This window comes from Cheilinus undulatus, linkage group 8, assembly GCF_018320785.1.
Source record: "Cheilinus undulatus linkage group 8, ASM1832078v1, whole genome shotgun sequence".
NCBI classification, from domain to species: domain Eukaryota; kingdom Metazoa; phylum Chordata; class Actinopteri; order Labriformes; family Labridae; genus Cheilinus; species Cheilinus undulatus.
Window position 1 is genome coordinate 41,451,679 of NC_054872.1, and position 13,489 is coordinate 41,465,167.

Here is a 13,489-nt window from a genome sequence, read left to right on the forward strand (position 1 = left end):
AACATGCTGAGTGTATTTTATTCCCAATAATGGGAGCTATTGCTCAACAGTACATACCTTGTTATTAAATTAAAGTTGAGTAGCAGATTTAATTATATATTCTAAGATAACCCAAACACTTCAAGTAGTAGAAATTCTTGCTTCTTGCTGCCTGCAATATTAAAAAGCATCTTAAGAAGACATGAGAAGAGGCAGGCTATAACAAATGTGATTTATTTTATACATATGCAGTCCAAATATACATATATTAGAATAAATGTTAAAAAGCCCTAACCTACACCACCCATTTTAAGACCTGTGAAGTTGACAGAAGTCAGTGTTGATGTGGAAACACAGCAGGATAAACACCATCTGTGTGCATAACCTTTGGATTTAATCAAGCACTACCATACGTCTCCTTTTCCTCATCTATTAAACTATTAGATACTAACAACCCCAATCCTGGCTCCTTAAACCAACCCCCGCCCTCTCCACAGGAAATAAAGACAAGTGAGAGCGAGGGCAGACCTTAGGGAGATCCCAGAAGGCAGAGTCCTGTTCCAGTTACATACAGCGTAGAGAGAGACAGAAAGGAGTAGGTGAGCAGGCAGCAGTGGAGGATTTCACTTACAGTAAAACAAGCCATCTCGGGTACATCAGAGACCACAGGAGCAGGGCAGGCTGAGTGCCCTCACTACCTCATCCTCTGAAACATTATCCATCCGTCCATCTATCCCAGCTAGCAGGCAGCAGCAGCAAAGGGTGGTCCATGTATTTAAAACAATTCCTTTACGTCCCCACTTCACCCAAAGGTAAGGCACAGGGTCTACTAAAGAGTCATCAGCAGAGCCAAAACCTTTATCCCACCAGCATGCCAGGCAGTTAACCCATCAGCTAGTGATGCAGCTATCTGTTATAAAAGTTGGAGTTTGGAGTTAATGCTGTGCAAAGCCTGCAAGAGCATGACTCATCTGAAAAGAACAAAGTGTGCAGAGAGCAGGGAAGCCTTCCAAACAAAGATCAAAAGCAATCAAAAAGAAATTACATGTCACTGTTAGAGAGGGATGTTATTGCTCTGAGTGGTCTGGTGGAACGCAACATGAACCAACCAACACTGACCAAATTCCACCATGCACATTTAGGAAAAATGACTTTAAGCCCTTTTGCCCCTCTATCAGGGAAGAGTTGCTGTCCTTATAAGCTTCTTCAGACACCGTGGTAGACGAAAACATTGAAAAGCAAGAAAAGGCTCCCTTTAGAGAGAAGCAATCAGTGTGGAAAATCTAAACCAACTACAGTTTAACTGCAACACCTTTTGCAAAACAACACCTGGATCTAGTGTTCAATAAATATTGTTAGGGACATTATTTTCTTAATATCATACATTAGTGGAAAATGGGAATGACAGTGGGGATGGAGGGGTTGCAGTTCAGTCTTTTAGATGTGGATTTTTTATTGCCCAATATCCTGGTAGTAAAAAACTGAAAGAAAGCATTTACTGGCTTATAAAGTGCAGCTTTGAAAGGGAGGCAGTTTGCAAAGACAGAAATCGTGATGACATACAAAAGGGACCTAATATTGGGTTAAATTTGTCATTAGATTGTGAATCAGTTCAGCACTTCTTTCAAAGCTGAATGCCAAGGGTACAGGCATCTAACCTCACCACAACCCTCCTTGCCTGTCCTTACTATCTCTCCTTCCCTGGTCCCATCTTTTAAACTGAATCAACTTTTCTTAACTAGACAACAGACAAAGCATTCTCAGTTCAAGTATCCTTGTGTAAAATGATTCTCTCTACCTGTCTGCCCATTTCCCCTGTCCATCTGCCTGTCTCTGTTTGTCTAGCTGGCTGTTTCTCCAATATAGCCTGGAGGTGAAGGAGGAGGTCAGTGGTAAGGCCTCAGTTGTTCTGGCAGCAGACACCCTTACTGGCTGAGTTTTGGGTTGGCTCAACTGTGATCGGCACTACGTTGGAGGCTGGTGAGAAGTCTGAGTCGTTTCTCCCTGACATCTGCCTCTGTGACACGATGTTGTAGATGGCTGTGATGGAGAGAAGGGTGAAAGGGAATGAGTTATGTGTAGATGCCTTTAAATCTAGCCAACAGAGGGACATATTGTGATAAGGACAAACAGCATGGCAACATTGAACAACAACTGTTCTATCCAGACTCCTGGCAGCAGTGAAGGATTCTTTCCATCCTAAACTGGCATCGGTATGTCATGTGGTGGTACCAAGTCTCATTTTAGGCATTCCCCCAATGTAATGAGATGAAATATATTTTAGATTTAAATCAGAACACCTTACTTATTTACCCAGTATGTTCATGATTAAAAGCCAAAAACACAGAGACACAAACTTTAGCTCACAAACTTGTTTTGTTTCTCTTTATCCTACATATTTCTTTTTTAATCTGTTTATTCCATTAAGTTGGTGAGTTCATAAACTTGAGGAAGGAGAGAGGAGGACTAGTGCAAACACTCTACTGGTTTACTGTTGCATACTGCTGCTTTAACTCTAAACTACAGCCAGATGTGGAAGAAAACAGCCCTGAAATAAAACTGCCTATTAAGCAAGAAGGTTTAAAGCAAAACAAGACTCCTGGCTGACTGTGACGTGACACGTCAGGTGGTAAAACCATGACTCATTTCTAAGAACTCTACACAGCACAGCTGCTGAGCCCATATAGACAATGATCCATCAGGATGACCCTCTCTGACCCACGATCTGTCTGCTGCCGATATCTACACACGTGGCATCTTCCCTGCTTCACTGAGTCTATAGCTGGATGGCTAATGTGCTGTGAACTTCCTCTATTCTCCTCCCTTAATGAGCTAATTAGCATCATTAGCTCAATGGGGCTTGTTGGTTTGAAGTTTTTATGAATTAGAAATTACAGACAAAGCTGTGGTTTGGGCAGGATGGCTCAAACAGCTCAAGCAGAGGCGCCTGAGTATTGAACATGAAGCACAAGTAGAAAACAAACACGGGTGGCACACACTCACACACTGATAGCCCCTGGAGCAATTGAAGTGGAAGCACCACTCACTGTTGAACTGTCCCTTTAAGCACTCCAGGGGTTGACTCAGTCACAATGATTGCTACCAAATCTCCAACATCAGATCTCCTTGTTAGCTTAGCTGTACGCTCCCCAGGGACATCACTCATGGACATTTACAAAGGAAATAATATCTGTGAACCACCATCAGAATTTCTTTCCTGAACAGATATATTTGGTTCAGTAGGTCAAATCATACTTGTTAAATAAATGAAGACCAATTCTGACTGATATTTGCAGTGACTCTCACTAAAAATTGACCAACTGGCTGTGTTGTTTTTCAGTGTGCCCATTACCTATATTTTTGACCTTTAAAAAACATTCAAGTGGTCTTACCTAAGACTGCATGTAAGTGATGGACAAGGAGAACCAATAGGGTGGATTTTGCTGCCATCTAGTGGCAGCTAAAGAGTGCTGTTATGTAAACCAAAGTCTTGATGAAAATATAAGGCTTTCAGACAAATCAATATATAGTATGAATCAAGAAATACCATAAACCAGCTTCAGAGGTTTAGGAATGCTGCACTCCAGCATCAAAAGCACTTCTATGAATGAATCAATATAAACAGTAAAAGTGAGGGCAAAAGACAAACTCAAATGTGAAACTCACCTGTAAGAATAGTTTGGAAAGCCAGCTCCACATTACAAGAGTCTAACGCTGACGTCTCCAGGAAAGACAAGCCATGCTTTTCTGTGAACAACATGCACATAATGACACAATCAGTTAAACGGCTGCATTACTTTTACTTTTATAACAACATTATGGGATTGATATTAAGAGTTAACATTGTACAATCTCATAAAATGCAACAATACTAACACACATCTAAGATTATACTTGGTTTAAAATAAAATCTGATGTAATATAAAATATTCTGGTGGTTCATGGTCATTCAATTTAAAGAAATGATATTCCTGGGGCACAGAAGGCCATGTGGTTAGGTTGCACCCAATATACCCAGGCAGCCAAGATTCAAGTCAAGCCTGTGGCTCCTTTCCAGCATATCTCTCCCCCAATCTCTGATCCCTGTTTCTGACTCTATACACTGTCCTCCTCTGTCAATAAAGGCATAAAAAGCCCTCAAATATATTGTATAATATATATATATATATATATTTATTCCTGTATTGTGTGTATTGGTAAAGAAATGATGAATCCATTTGAGGTATTTAACTGATCAGGTCCTGTTCGCAACCAAATGAAATACAACTTTACTTAGAAGAAATAACTAAATATATCAGGTTTGACTGTAAATATATTTGGGATAACAGGCACAAATCTCAACAAAATACCAGGATTGACATCTTCCAATTGGTTAATTGGCTGGTCGAAGAGCTCTGATCCGGCCAAGATCTCCAGAAACAACACGTTTTCAACTCGACACAAAGATGCAGGATGTTTGTATTGAAGTGGTGCTGCGAGTGGCTCTGCTCTGCCATCATGGCCTACTCCAGCAGCCTGTTTAATTCCACGGTCTCCTGATCATAACGCCCCAACCTGAGGACTTTTTTTTTTACTTCACCTCAGTAAATAGATGCTGTCTGAATGTAAATGACAGTGTGGGCAGGAACAAGTGATCCTTTTAATAGTTTTTCATTATAAATGAATACAAAAACAATTATCTGAGGGCATTTTGTTGGCTATATTCTCTAAATAGTTACTCTGCTGTGATCATGGAAATCATGAGTATAGGCAGGTGCACACTGATCATCTCTGGATCAATTGTTATTTCAGTACAACATAATGAGTCAATTAATAAATAATGCTTAAAGAGCTTGTTTTGTTCGTTCAGAAAACCAGAAGGGTGCAATAATGAGCCTATCTAAGATTAAGCTGATGTTGAGATAAAATAATGCACCTTTTTTGTCTGATTAGTCGTCGTGTAGATGTAATTTCTGTTGACCAAGTTTTTCTTTGGTTGACTACATGCAAAATACACATCACTGCTTAAGTGATCTGTTGAAATTTAATACGTAACTTTGAAATACATCTTTGAGTCAGCGATACATAAAAAACAAGAAAAATTCTGGTCACTAAAATGTGAGTTTTTGCTGCTTTTCCTTGACTAGTTTACTGAATATCATGTGGTTTTAACATTATCTAATTAAACCAAAGATCTGCCGAAGACACCTGGAGCAGCAACAAAGAGTAACTGACATTTTTATGTGGTTTTTGACACTGTATATACAAGGAAATATACTGAGGGAAGGATCTGATGATGTCTTATTCAAAAGAAGGAAAAATGATGAGAATAAGCAAAGAATACGGTAATCCTGAATTCATCAGTAATATAATATATAATAAACTACTTCTGGAAGCCTTATCTTAAGATTTCTTCTTTTTCTTTGTTCCCTCACAATTCCTATCACATGCTCTGGGAAGACCATGAAGTACATAAGAACTTTGAACTTTAATAAAATATAATATCAATTAAGACCTCCTGGGCACCCAAAACTGGTTAAATTCGTTATTTGTGCTCCAAAAAAACATTCTCTTTTCCCTGCTCTCTATCCATCCACAACAGACACTAAAATTAACATGAAACTCAAAATTAGAAGCTTAATGAACTTCCAAAACTAATTTGACGACTAATTACTGAGCCATTAGTGAGGTAGTGGCTGTGATGCTGTGTAACATTCAGAAAATAGGATCTTATTTCTCTATATCACAGTTTGTTTGCCACTAGTAGTGCTCCACCATTCTTTTTAATCATAATTCTGATCCCCCACCACTGTGCTCTTTTCCTGCTCACTGCAGCTTTGGGTTGAAAATAAGACTGTATGTTTGTTTTGTCTATCATAATTTTGATACTTTTCAGTACTATGATAATAAAAGTTGAGGATATTGTATCATGCTAAGTATATGGTATAGATTAAATTTAATAAAATATTAACTGCATGTATGAGGAAATAACTATCACACAGATGTGTAAATACAACATCAGATTGGTCTACCATTTCTGGGTTATTGTTTGAGAGAAACACTTTACTCATGAAATTACAAAACTTTGCATAGACATGCCACTCACATGGTCTTTATGTAAATTAGGCAACTTGAGTATGGTCAACCCCACCCCAAAGCATGAGCTGGTAAAAGTGTTATTTATCCTGCAAAGAAGATTACGTGCTTTAGACTAATATGGATCAAGGAGACTCATGTATCTGACTTTCACACTTGCAGTCCAATCAAGAGTCATTTACTAGTCGAAGCAGGTACAACACTGATTCAGGCACAAGCCAATAAACTCAAGGTCAGGAATAAACACACGGGGCAACCACTCTGAAATAATAGGAATGTCAAAAGGTTGACAATTACACTTTATTTTTCGTGAGGTTCTGCAGGCTGCTAGTAAAAATCTAACCTGCTCTGAAACAAAGCCTTGAAATTCTCAGAGGGTCGATATAAATGGAAGTTTAATTTATTTAAATGGAGTCCTTTTGAACTTGTGCTGTGCTTTCTTACATGTAGCCAAGGACACATGCAGCTGTTGGACACATAAAAAAGAAAAAATGCCTAAAAGTATCACAGTGCAAACACTTCTAACAAGGGTGTTGCCAGAAGGAATGGGAGAACAAGGCTTTAAAAAGGAACAGCACATAATAAACTGAAAGAAAGTTGATGACACCAGCAAGAATTTGACTCACGTGATAAGATATAAAGTACCTGAAGATCTAATTAATACAATTTGGGGTAGGCGATTGGCCTATTATCCCAGCTTTAAGAGCAGTTTGTTCTCTCAATCCAATTTTACAGTAACTGCAGCCAGCTAAAGAAATAAACTTCTCAATATGAATACTGTAATATCCATAAGAAAATTAAGGGAGATATTTGAGTTCACCTTTTCTTGGAAATGTGCAGATAGTACTTGCATGTTTTAGGGTGTGTCACATTCATATGTGGGAACGTCATTTTTATTTCCTTTGCACTTTTGTTTTGGAGGGTTATTTGAAAACAAGCCAATGCAGAGACTAGAAACCAAAGAATCAAGGAAGGGTGTAGTTCTTTTGGGCCACCATCTATGTTAAATAACCCCACAGGTGACCAGATTATCAACAGATAGTTCAATTAAATAAAGTTAAAAATTCTCCCAAATTCCTCTTTAACTTTGCAATATTCTAATCAATTTGAGTATTTGACCATCACAGGCTAACACTGACTTCTTGTGCTTCTACAAAATCCCAACAACAATACCTGCAAAGGCTCTGGCCTCATCTGTCGGCACTGCTCTGAGGTGGCGTAGATCACATTTGTTGCCCACCAACATAATGACTATGTTGCTGTCAGCGTGGTCCTGTAGCTCCTTCAGCCAGCGCTCAGCGTTTTCATACGTCAGGTGCTTAGCAATGTCGTAAACCAAGAGAGCTCCAACTGCTCCACGATAGTACCTGGAAAACATGAGAGGAGAAAAATGTATGACAAATAAGAGTAACATGACATTCAATAAACTGGTTAACACTGATTGGTGCCATTTATTCTAATCAAAGGTGGCCTGCTGGAGTTCAATGAGGGTATGGCACAGTACATACTAGCGCCTCAGGCTGGGCTGCTGTGTCAAGGTAGGCAGCATTAAAAAAAAGAGGAACAGTGTTTGGATGGGAACTTGACTTGGACATAAGGAGGAAGCTGTGATTAACAAAATACTTCCTGCCTCAAGGCAAAAAGGTACATTTTGTAGTCTTTATCTCTTCCTGATTTCTCTTTCAAGCTCGTATCATACTGTAATTGATTCAATCTATATTCAGTTCACTGAGAATGACCCTTGGTTGGGTTTCTGAGAAACTGAAACATAATTTTTTCTTATTGACACCAAATTTCATGTGGTTTTGACTGTGAGTTTTGATACAAAGATGGCTCAATGCCTATGCATGAGAAAAAAAATGAAGATCATTTAAAGAGCTTGCTTCTTAAGAAGTGTACATGTGGACCTGTTAGTGTGTGTTTGTATACTGGACTTTCCATCAAATGAACTGATCTTTAGAAAGGTAGCATACAATTAAAATATGAAGTGACTGCTTCCACAAAGGCTTCAGTGATGCAATATACTCACGCAGAAGTGATAGCTCTGTACCGCTCCTGTCCTGCTGTGTCCCAGATCTGAGCCTTGACAGTTTTGCCTTCTACTTGGATGCTGCGAGTAGCAAACTCCACTCCAATAGTGCTCTTGCTCTCCAGGTTGAACTCATTCCGAGTGAAGCGAGACAGCAGGTTACTCTTCCCTACACCAGAATCCCCTATCAGCACCACTAAAAAAGAAAAACAGATTTAATAAGAGAAGAATCATCATCAGCACAGTCATACAGTACAGTGTGGAGCCTACCTGCAGAGTTCTTTGTTTTTTAAATTCTTTTAACTAATCGGTACAGGGCAAAAAACTGCCCTTCTTCACTGCAGCGGCAAATCCATGGTATGTATAACACTTATTCATCCGTGAAGGAGTTATATTAAACAAGATGAGCTGATTTTTAAATCAAATTTGTTTCTCATTTTATTTGACAGCCTGCTTCACAGATGAAGCACACATTTGGCTCCCAGCCGAGTAAGAGCAGAAATTCAGGGGACTCCCACTGTGTATACAAAATATTAGAACCACCTGCTCTTTTCAGGAAATACAGGCAAACTGAGAACATTAATCAAGTTTAAAAGTAATGATTCGTTACAGATTGCTATGTCAAATGTACTCTGAATAAAAACAAATCTAGATTAAAAATAATAAATGGATATTTTCTCTCCTTGAAAAATGGAGACAAAGATATCTCATCCTGTATGCTTAAAACTCTTTGTTAAAGGATGTTGTGCTTTTGAAAAAGGCTGCACGAAGTCTAAAAAAAAATCAAGCAAAATTTCTTTCTAATACCCGCCTTCTTAAGTTCTGTGAACATTTGCATATAATTGATTCTGGTGTTGAGGGACACTTTTAGATTGAAGTTTTGTACTTTTCCCTTACAGATGACAAATCATTTTGAGTAGGCATTGATTGTACATGGGGAAACAATTCATTCAGAGACAAAAGCACAGAAATGCAAAGGCCCAAACCAAGTCCTGGAACAGATCTGCTGATGTAGTTCCCAAACATTTTCTGCCAGCCCCCCCTCCCCGGTATATAAAATCTCATAAAGGTTGGCTGTTGCTAAAGGAAGGTGTGTGGCTCTCCTTATTACCCATATTTTTTAGATATGTTGTTAGGCCTTTTATGCCTTTATTTTATTTATTTATTTATTTATTGAAAGGAGTACAGTTGATAGAGTCAGAAATAGGAATGACAGAGTGAGGGTGAGACACTCTGGGCCACTTGTGTACATGGGGTGCAACCTAACTGCAAGGCCCTCAGCGCCCCCCATATTTTTATTCTTATGGAGGAAACAAAAGGCAAGATTTGACTTGTCATATTTTCTTGTCTATGTTACGGTCATCATGACGTCAGGTGTGGACTCAATGGTAGCCCTAAAGTTTTCTTGGAAGTCCTTTCACAAAAATGTACATGCTTTTGCAGTGCAAAACAGCCAATTGTTCTGTGGCCTTGTCAAGCCTCCCCTATCACAGCTTCAGGCATCTCATAGGCCACAGGCTCCCCTTTAGGAACCACTATGAAGACTAGCTACCTTTATATTAATTACTATAAAAATATATCATATGAGAGCAATAATATAACCTTGAGGTAAATTTTTATTTTCAACTCCTTCCCTATTTTTGTGTCACAAATTTCTTCTTAATTGTAAACAACAACGAGCACATAAAAGAAGTAGCATTGGACAGTTATACACATACTGCCTGCTACATCTGAAGGTCTCAGAAAATAAGTCTTTGTCAACAGCAGCATTGGGTTTTGAGAAAGTCTTTGAAACCTGGCTAAAAACACTTTTGTTGTTAGAGCCACCATTCAAAACTTCCAAAACAGAACCTAAATATTTATAATCCAACATCCCAAATGATAACCTAACATAGAAAAAGGACTTCTTTTGGTTCTTACGTTAACATTTGAAAAATTTGCACTGACAAGGGCCAGAGGGGTATATTACTACATTTAATGCCCCAGGACAGGGGTGTCAAACTCAAGGCCCAGGGCCCAAATCCGGCCTGTGGTACAGTTACATCCGGCCTGCAAGATCATATCATATTTCTATTATAACTGGCCCACCAGTATGAGGTCTGCAGATTTCCTCCAGAATAAAAATGTAAACCTAACCTTGATGATTTAAAATATCCTCAAGTCATGAAAACCTGAAACAGAGTAAAAATATTATTATAAAAAGTCAAGAAAGTAGGGAAAAATGATTTATTTGTGTGTTCATGTCATATTTGTAATTTTGGATCTCAAAATTATAACTGAAACTTAGTATTTTGACTTTTTATTTTATACTTTGACCCTTTCAGCTCATAATTTTGATATTTTATATCATATTGTGACCTTTTAGATACACATTTTTAAATTTTGAGTCATTAACCTTTAGACTCATTATTTTTAGTTTTAAGTCATATTTTGACCTTTCAACTCTTAACTTCAGCTTTTCAGTCCCATAATTTGACCATTTAGACTTACAATTTGAAATTTCAACTTATAGTTTGACCTTTTAAATTCATGATTTTGACTTTCTCATATATTTGCATTTCTTAAAACATCATTTTGCTATTTTAGTTTTGTGTTTTTTAACCCTTGAACTAATAAGGCTGACTTTTTATCACAAATTTTGAGCCTTTAAACTTATCATTTTGACTTTTTATTTCAAAGTGATTTATAATCAATACTAAGTGTTTTAAAATTTGTTTATTTCTGGCGAAAAAGAGGTTGACAGTTTAAGGTCCAATTTTAACCCTCTCAGGCTCTCAAGTTAGACTTAAATCCAGAATCTGACCCCTGGTGTGATTGAGTTTCACACCCCTGCCCCAGGATGTCAGTGCCAGTGTGGTATAAACAATGAAAAAGAGGCTTTTAAGCTGTTTCTCCTTTACTGGATCTTGTCCAAAACTGAAATTTAACAGCCAGTATTAGAGTGAGTGTTACTTCCACAATTATCAGGTGAGTCAGTCCGACAAAAGGAACCAACCCCAGCTACTCACCACCCTGCGATTAGGAAATAGGAACTTGTAAAGGAATGTTGAAATTGCATTAACGAATGGACCACTGTGTCTACACTCACACACAAGCAATGCAATTCATTCTTGGAGGAAACTGTGTTAATGTTTGTCAGTGTTTCTATGGTGTAACAGACACAGGTAGAAACCGGTTCCCCTAAATCACAACTTCTCTCTGTAGAATATGAATTAATACCAAAAAAGGAAAACCTATTGGGTGTACATATCCCAAAAGTAAAAGTATGACTCCACAATGCATCTAAAACAGCATCAATGTCATTCTCCACTTTGTCTGACACAAAAGATCTTGGGCGGAGGACAAAAATCATTATGCAACCGTTTTCAGGTGCTCTGCCATCAGACAGGTATTATCATGGCTTCATTACACACCCATTCACTAGGCCTTTTGTTCAGTTTGCATTCTTCAGCTAAAAAGATATGACACCTTTCTATTACATTGGAAAAACCTGCACCCAGCGAGGGACGAAAAGAAAAAACAGCCAGTCTGATAGTCTCTGTAAATGGAATAAAAGATCTGCAAAGGACATCCAATTTCAGTATTTCTATTCACGTTATAAATTAAAGCAGTTATAGTGCAGGGTACGAATAGCACTTTAATATAAGAGGAAAACTACTATTTATTAAATATTACAATTGAAAATTTTGCATAAAGAGCAAAGTATGTTTTTTTTTTTCTAAAAAATGCCCAGCAATTATATTTATTCACATCTTTAAAATGACAATGATGGGTAAAAAGACAGCTTGAGCAGGAAAGCAGGTTGACTCCCTGCATTGCTGTATCCTTCAGTAGGGAAAGGTTTATATGACTCACTAAAAGCTCACCCAACTTGACTCATGCTATTCCAGCAGCCAGGGACAAAGGGAGGCTGTAGGGAACAAAGAAAAACTACAACTGCACCCTGGCTCTTTCCTGGTTTGAGAAAGACTGAATGGCAGCCATTGCCTTATCAGTGTCCTTGCACTGCTGCAAATGATTCAGAAAGACTGCAATAATCATTTTATCAGAAAGGGAGTGAGAAAATCTTGCCGTCCCTGTGCTCAGTGACAGAGCTTCTCTGTGACAGCACACAAACACACACACACACACACACTTCATGCAGGTATTTCCAGTTTGACAACACATGCCTGTTTAGTGTTCTATATTTGAACAGACCATAGGCACTTTATTTCCCCTTGTTTATGACTAGGTAAAAGTATGAAAAGCTGTTTTAAAGAGATAGCCATATGGGAACAAGCATCTTTGCCCCTTTGCAAGATAGTATTATGAATATTTGTATTAATTTTTTTTTTTTACCAGATGACAAAAGTTGGGAATACAATACAAATCTATGATCATCAGAGATGCTCTGACATAAAAAAAAAGCCATTCACTTTCATGATCTAATTTCAAGGCTTCAGGTGATGAATGCAAAGATTAATTGTTAGCTTTAATGATGGTTCCTCCAAGTGAAAAGACCTGTAATTGCATTCAAACTACAAACAGGTGTTTTCCAGTAAACCATAATGTCCTAAGGTAAAAATCTAAGAGCCAAACCCTTTCATTTTTTTCAGATATTTAGATAGAGAACTGTTTTGATTCTTCATCCTCCCACAGTTTATGACCCCAGCACGGCATCATGAGATGATTGCATCATAGGCCTGCATGATGATGACTCCACCGCAGATGCTACCTGGCGATACATGAAGGTCCTTACCAGTAATATTGCAACCCCGAAAGCAGGCACGTCTATCAAAGCATGTCATAACTTCTGTCTCAACTTGAAACAGACAAAGTTAGCTCCTGCTTACAGCAGGTGTCTTTGTCTCCGAGTCTGATAAACGTCGTCTTATAGACCTTGTTGTCAGGCATGCGGGGGTCAACATCTCGGCATCAAATGACACTTGCTCACAGGTGTAACAAGGCTTGGTGTCGACCTGTAGCCAGCTAGCTTGAAGGTAAAAAGCGACTCACCTTTAAAAAGATAGTCATATTCATCTTCTCTGTTCGTCATAGCTGCTGTTCTTCGATGTCTCTACGTATTTACTCGAAGTCGAACAAACTTCTGGTACTTGGAGACCGTCAGACAACCGTTAATAACAGCAGCCTCACGCAAACAACGGTTGATTTACACTCAAATGGCAACAACGCCGAATAACTGTCAAAGTAATACAATTTTACACTGATGTTATCAAGCATAAAAAATCCTACAGCAGCTACAAGCTTAAAAAAAGTTTCGCCTCGTCTTCCTCACCCTCTGTCACTTGCCATTACCGAGGCTGCGACGTAACGTCAGTGTCATTGTCCCGCCCCCTGTTCACTCCTAATGGTCAATGGCTGATCGACACCTGTCACGAGCGTTGACGTGATTGGCTCACTGAGCTG

The 13,489-nt window shown here is 38.5% G+C and overlaps 1 protein-coding gene across 1 annotated transcript; it reads right to left on the bottom strand.

Annotated features, from left to right (window-relative positions):
* Positions 1-197: 197 nt before the first annotated feature.
* Positions 198-13,384, bottom strand: rab11al (RAB11a, member RAS oncogene family, like). The gene is made up of 5 exons (XM_041793580.1): positions 13,079-13,384; positions 8,084-8,279; positions 7,228-7,421; positions 3,646-3,726; positions 198-2,019 (listed from the first exon to the last, which is right to left on the bottom strand). The coding sequence occupies exons 1-5, from the start codon at positions 13,116-13,118 to the stop codon at positions 1,880-1,882; spliced, it is 651 nt and encodes a 216-aa protein (XP_041649514.1). The 5' UTR covers positions 13,119-13,384; the 3' UTR covers positions 198-1,879.
* Between the last annotated feature and the right edge of the window lie 105 nt (positions 13,385-13,489).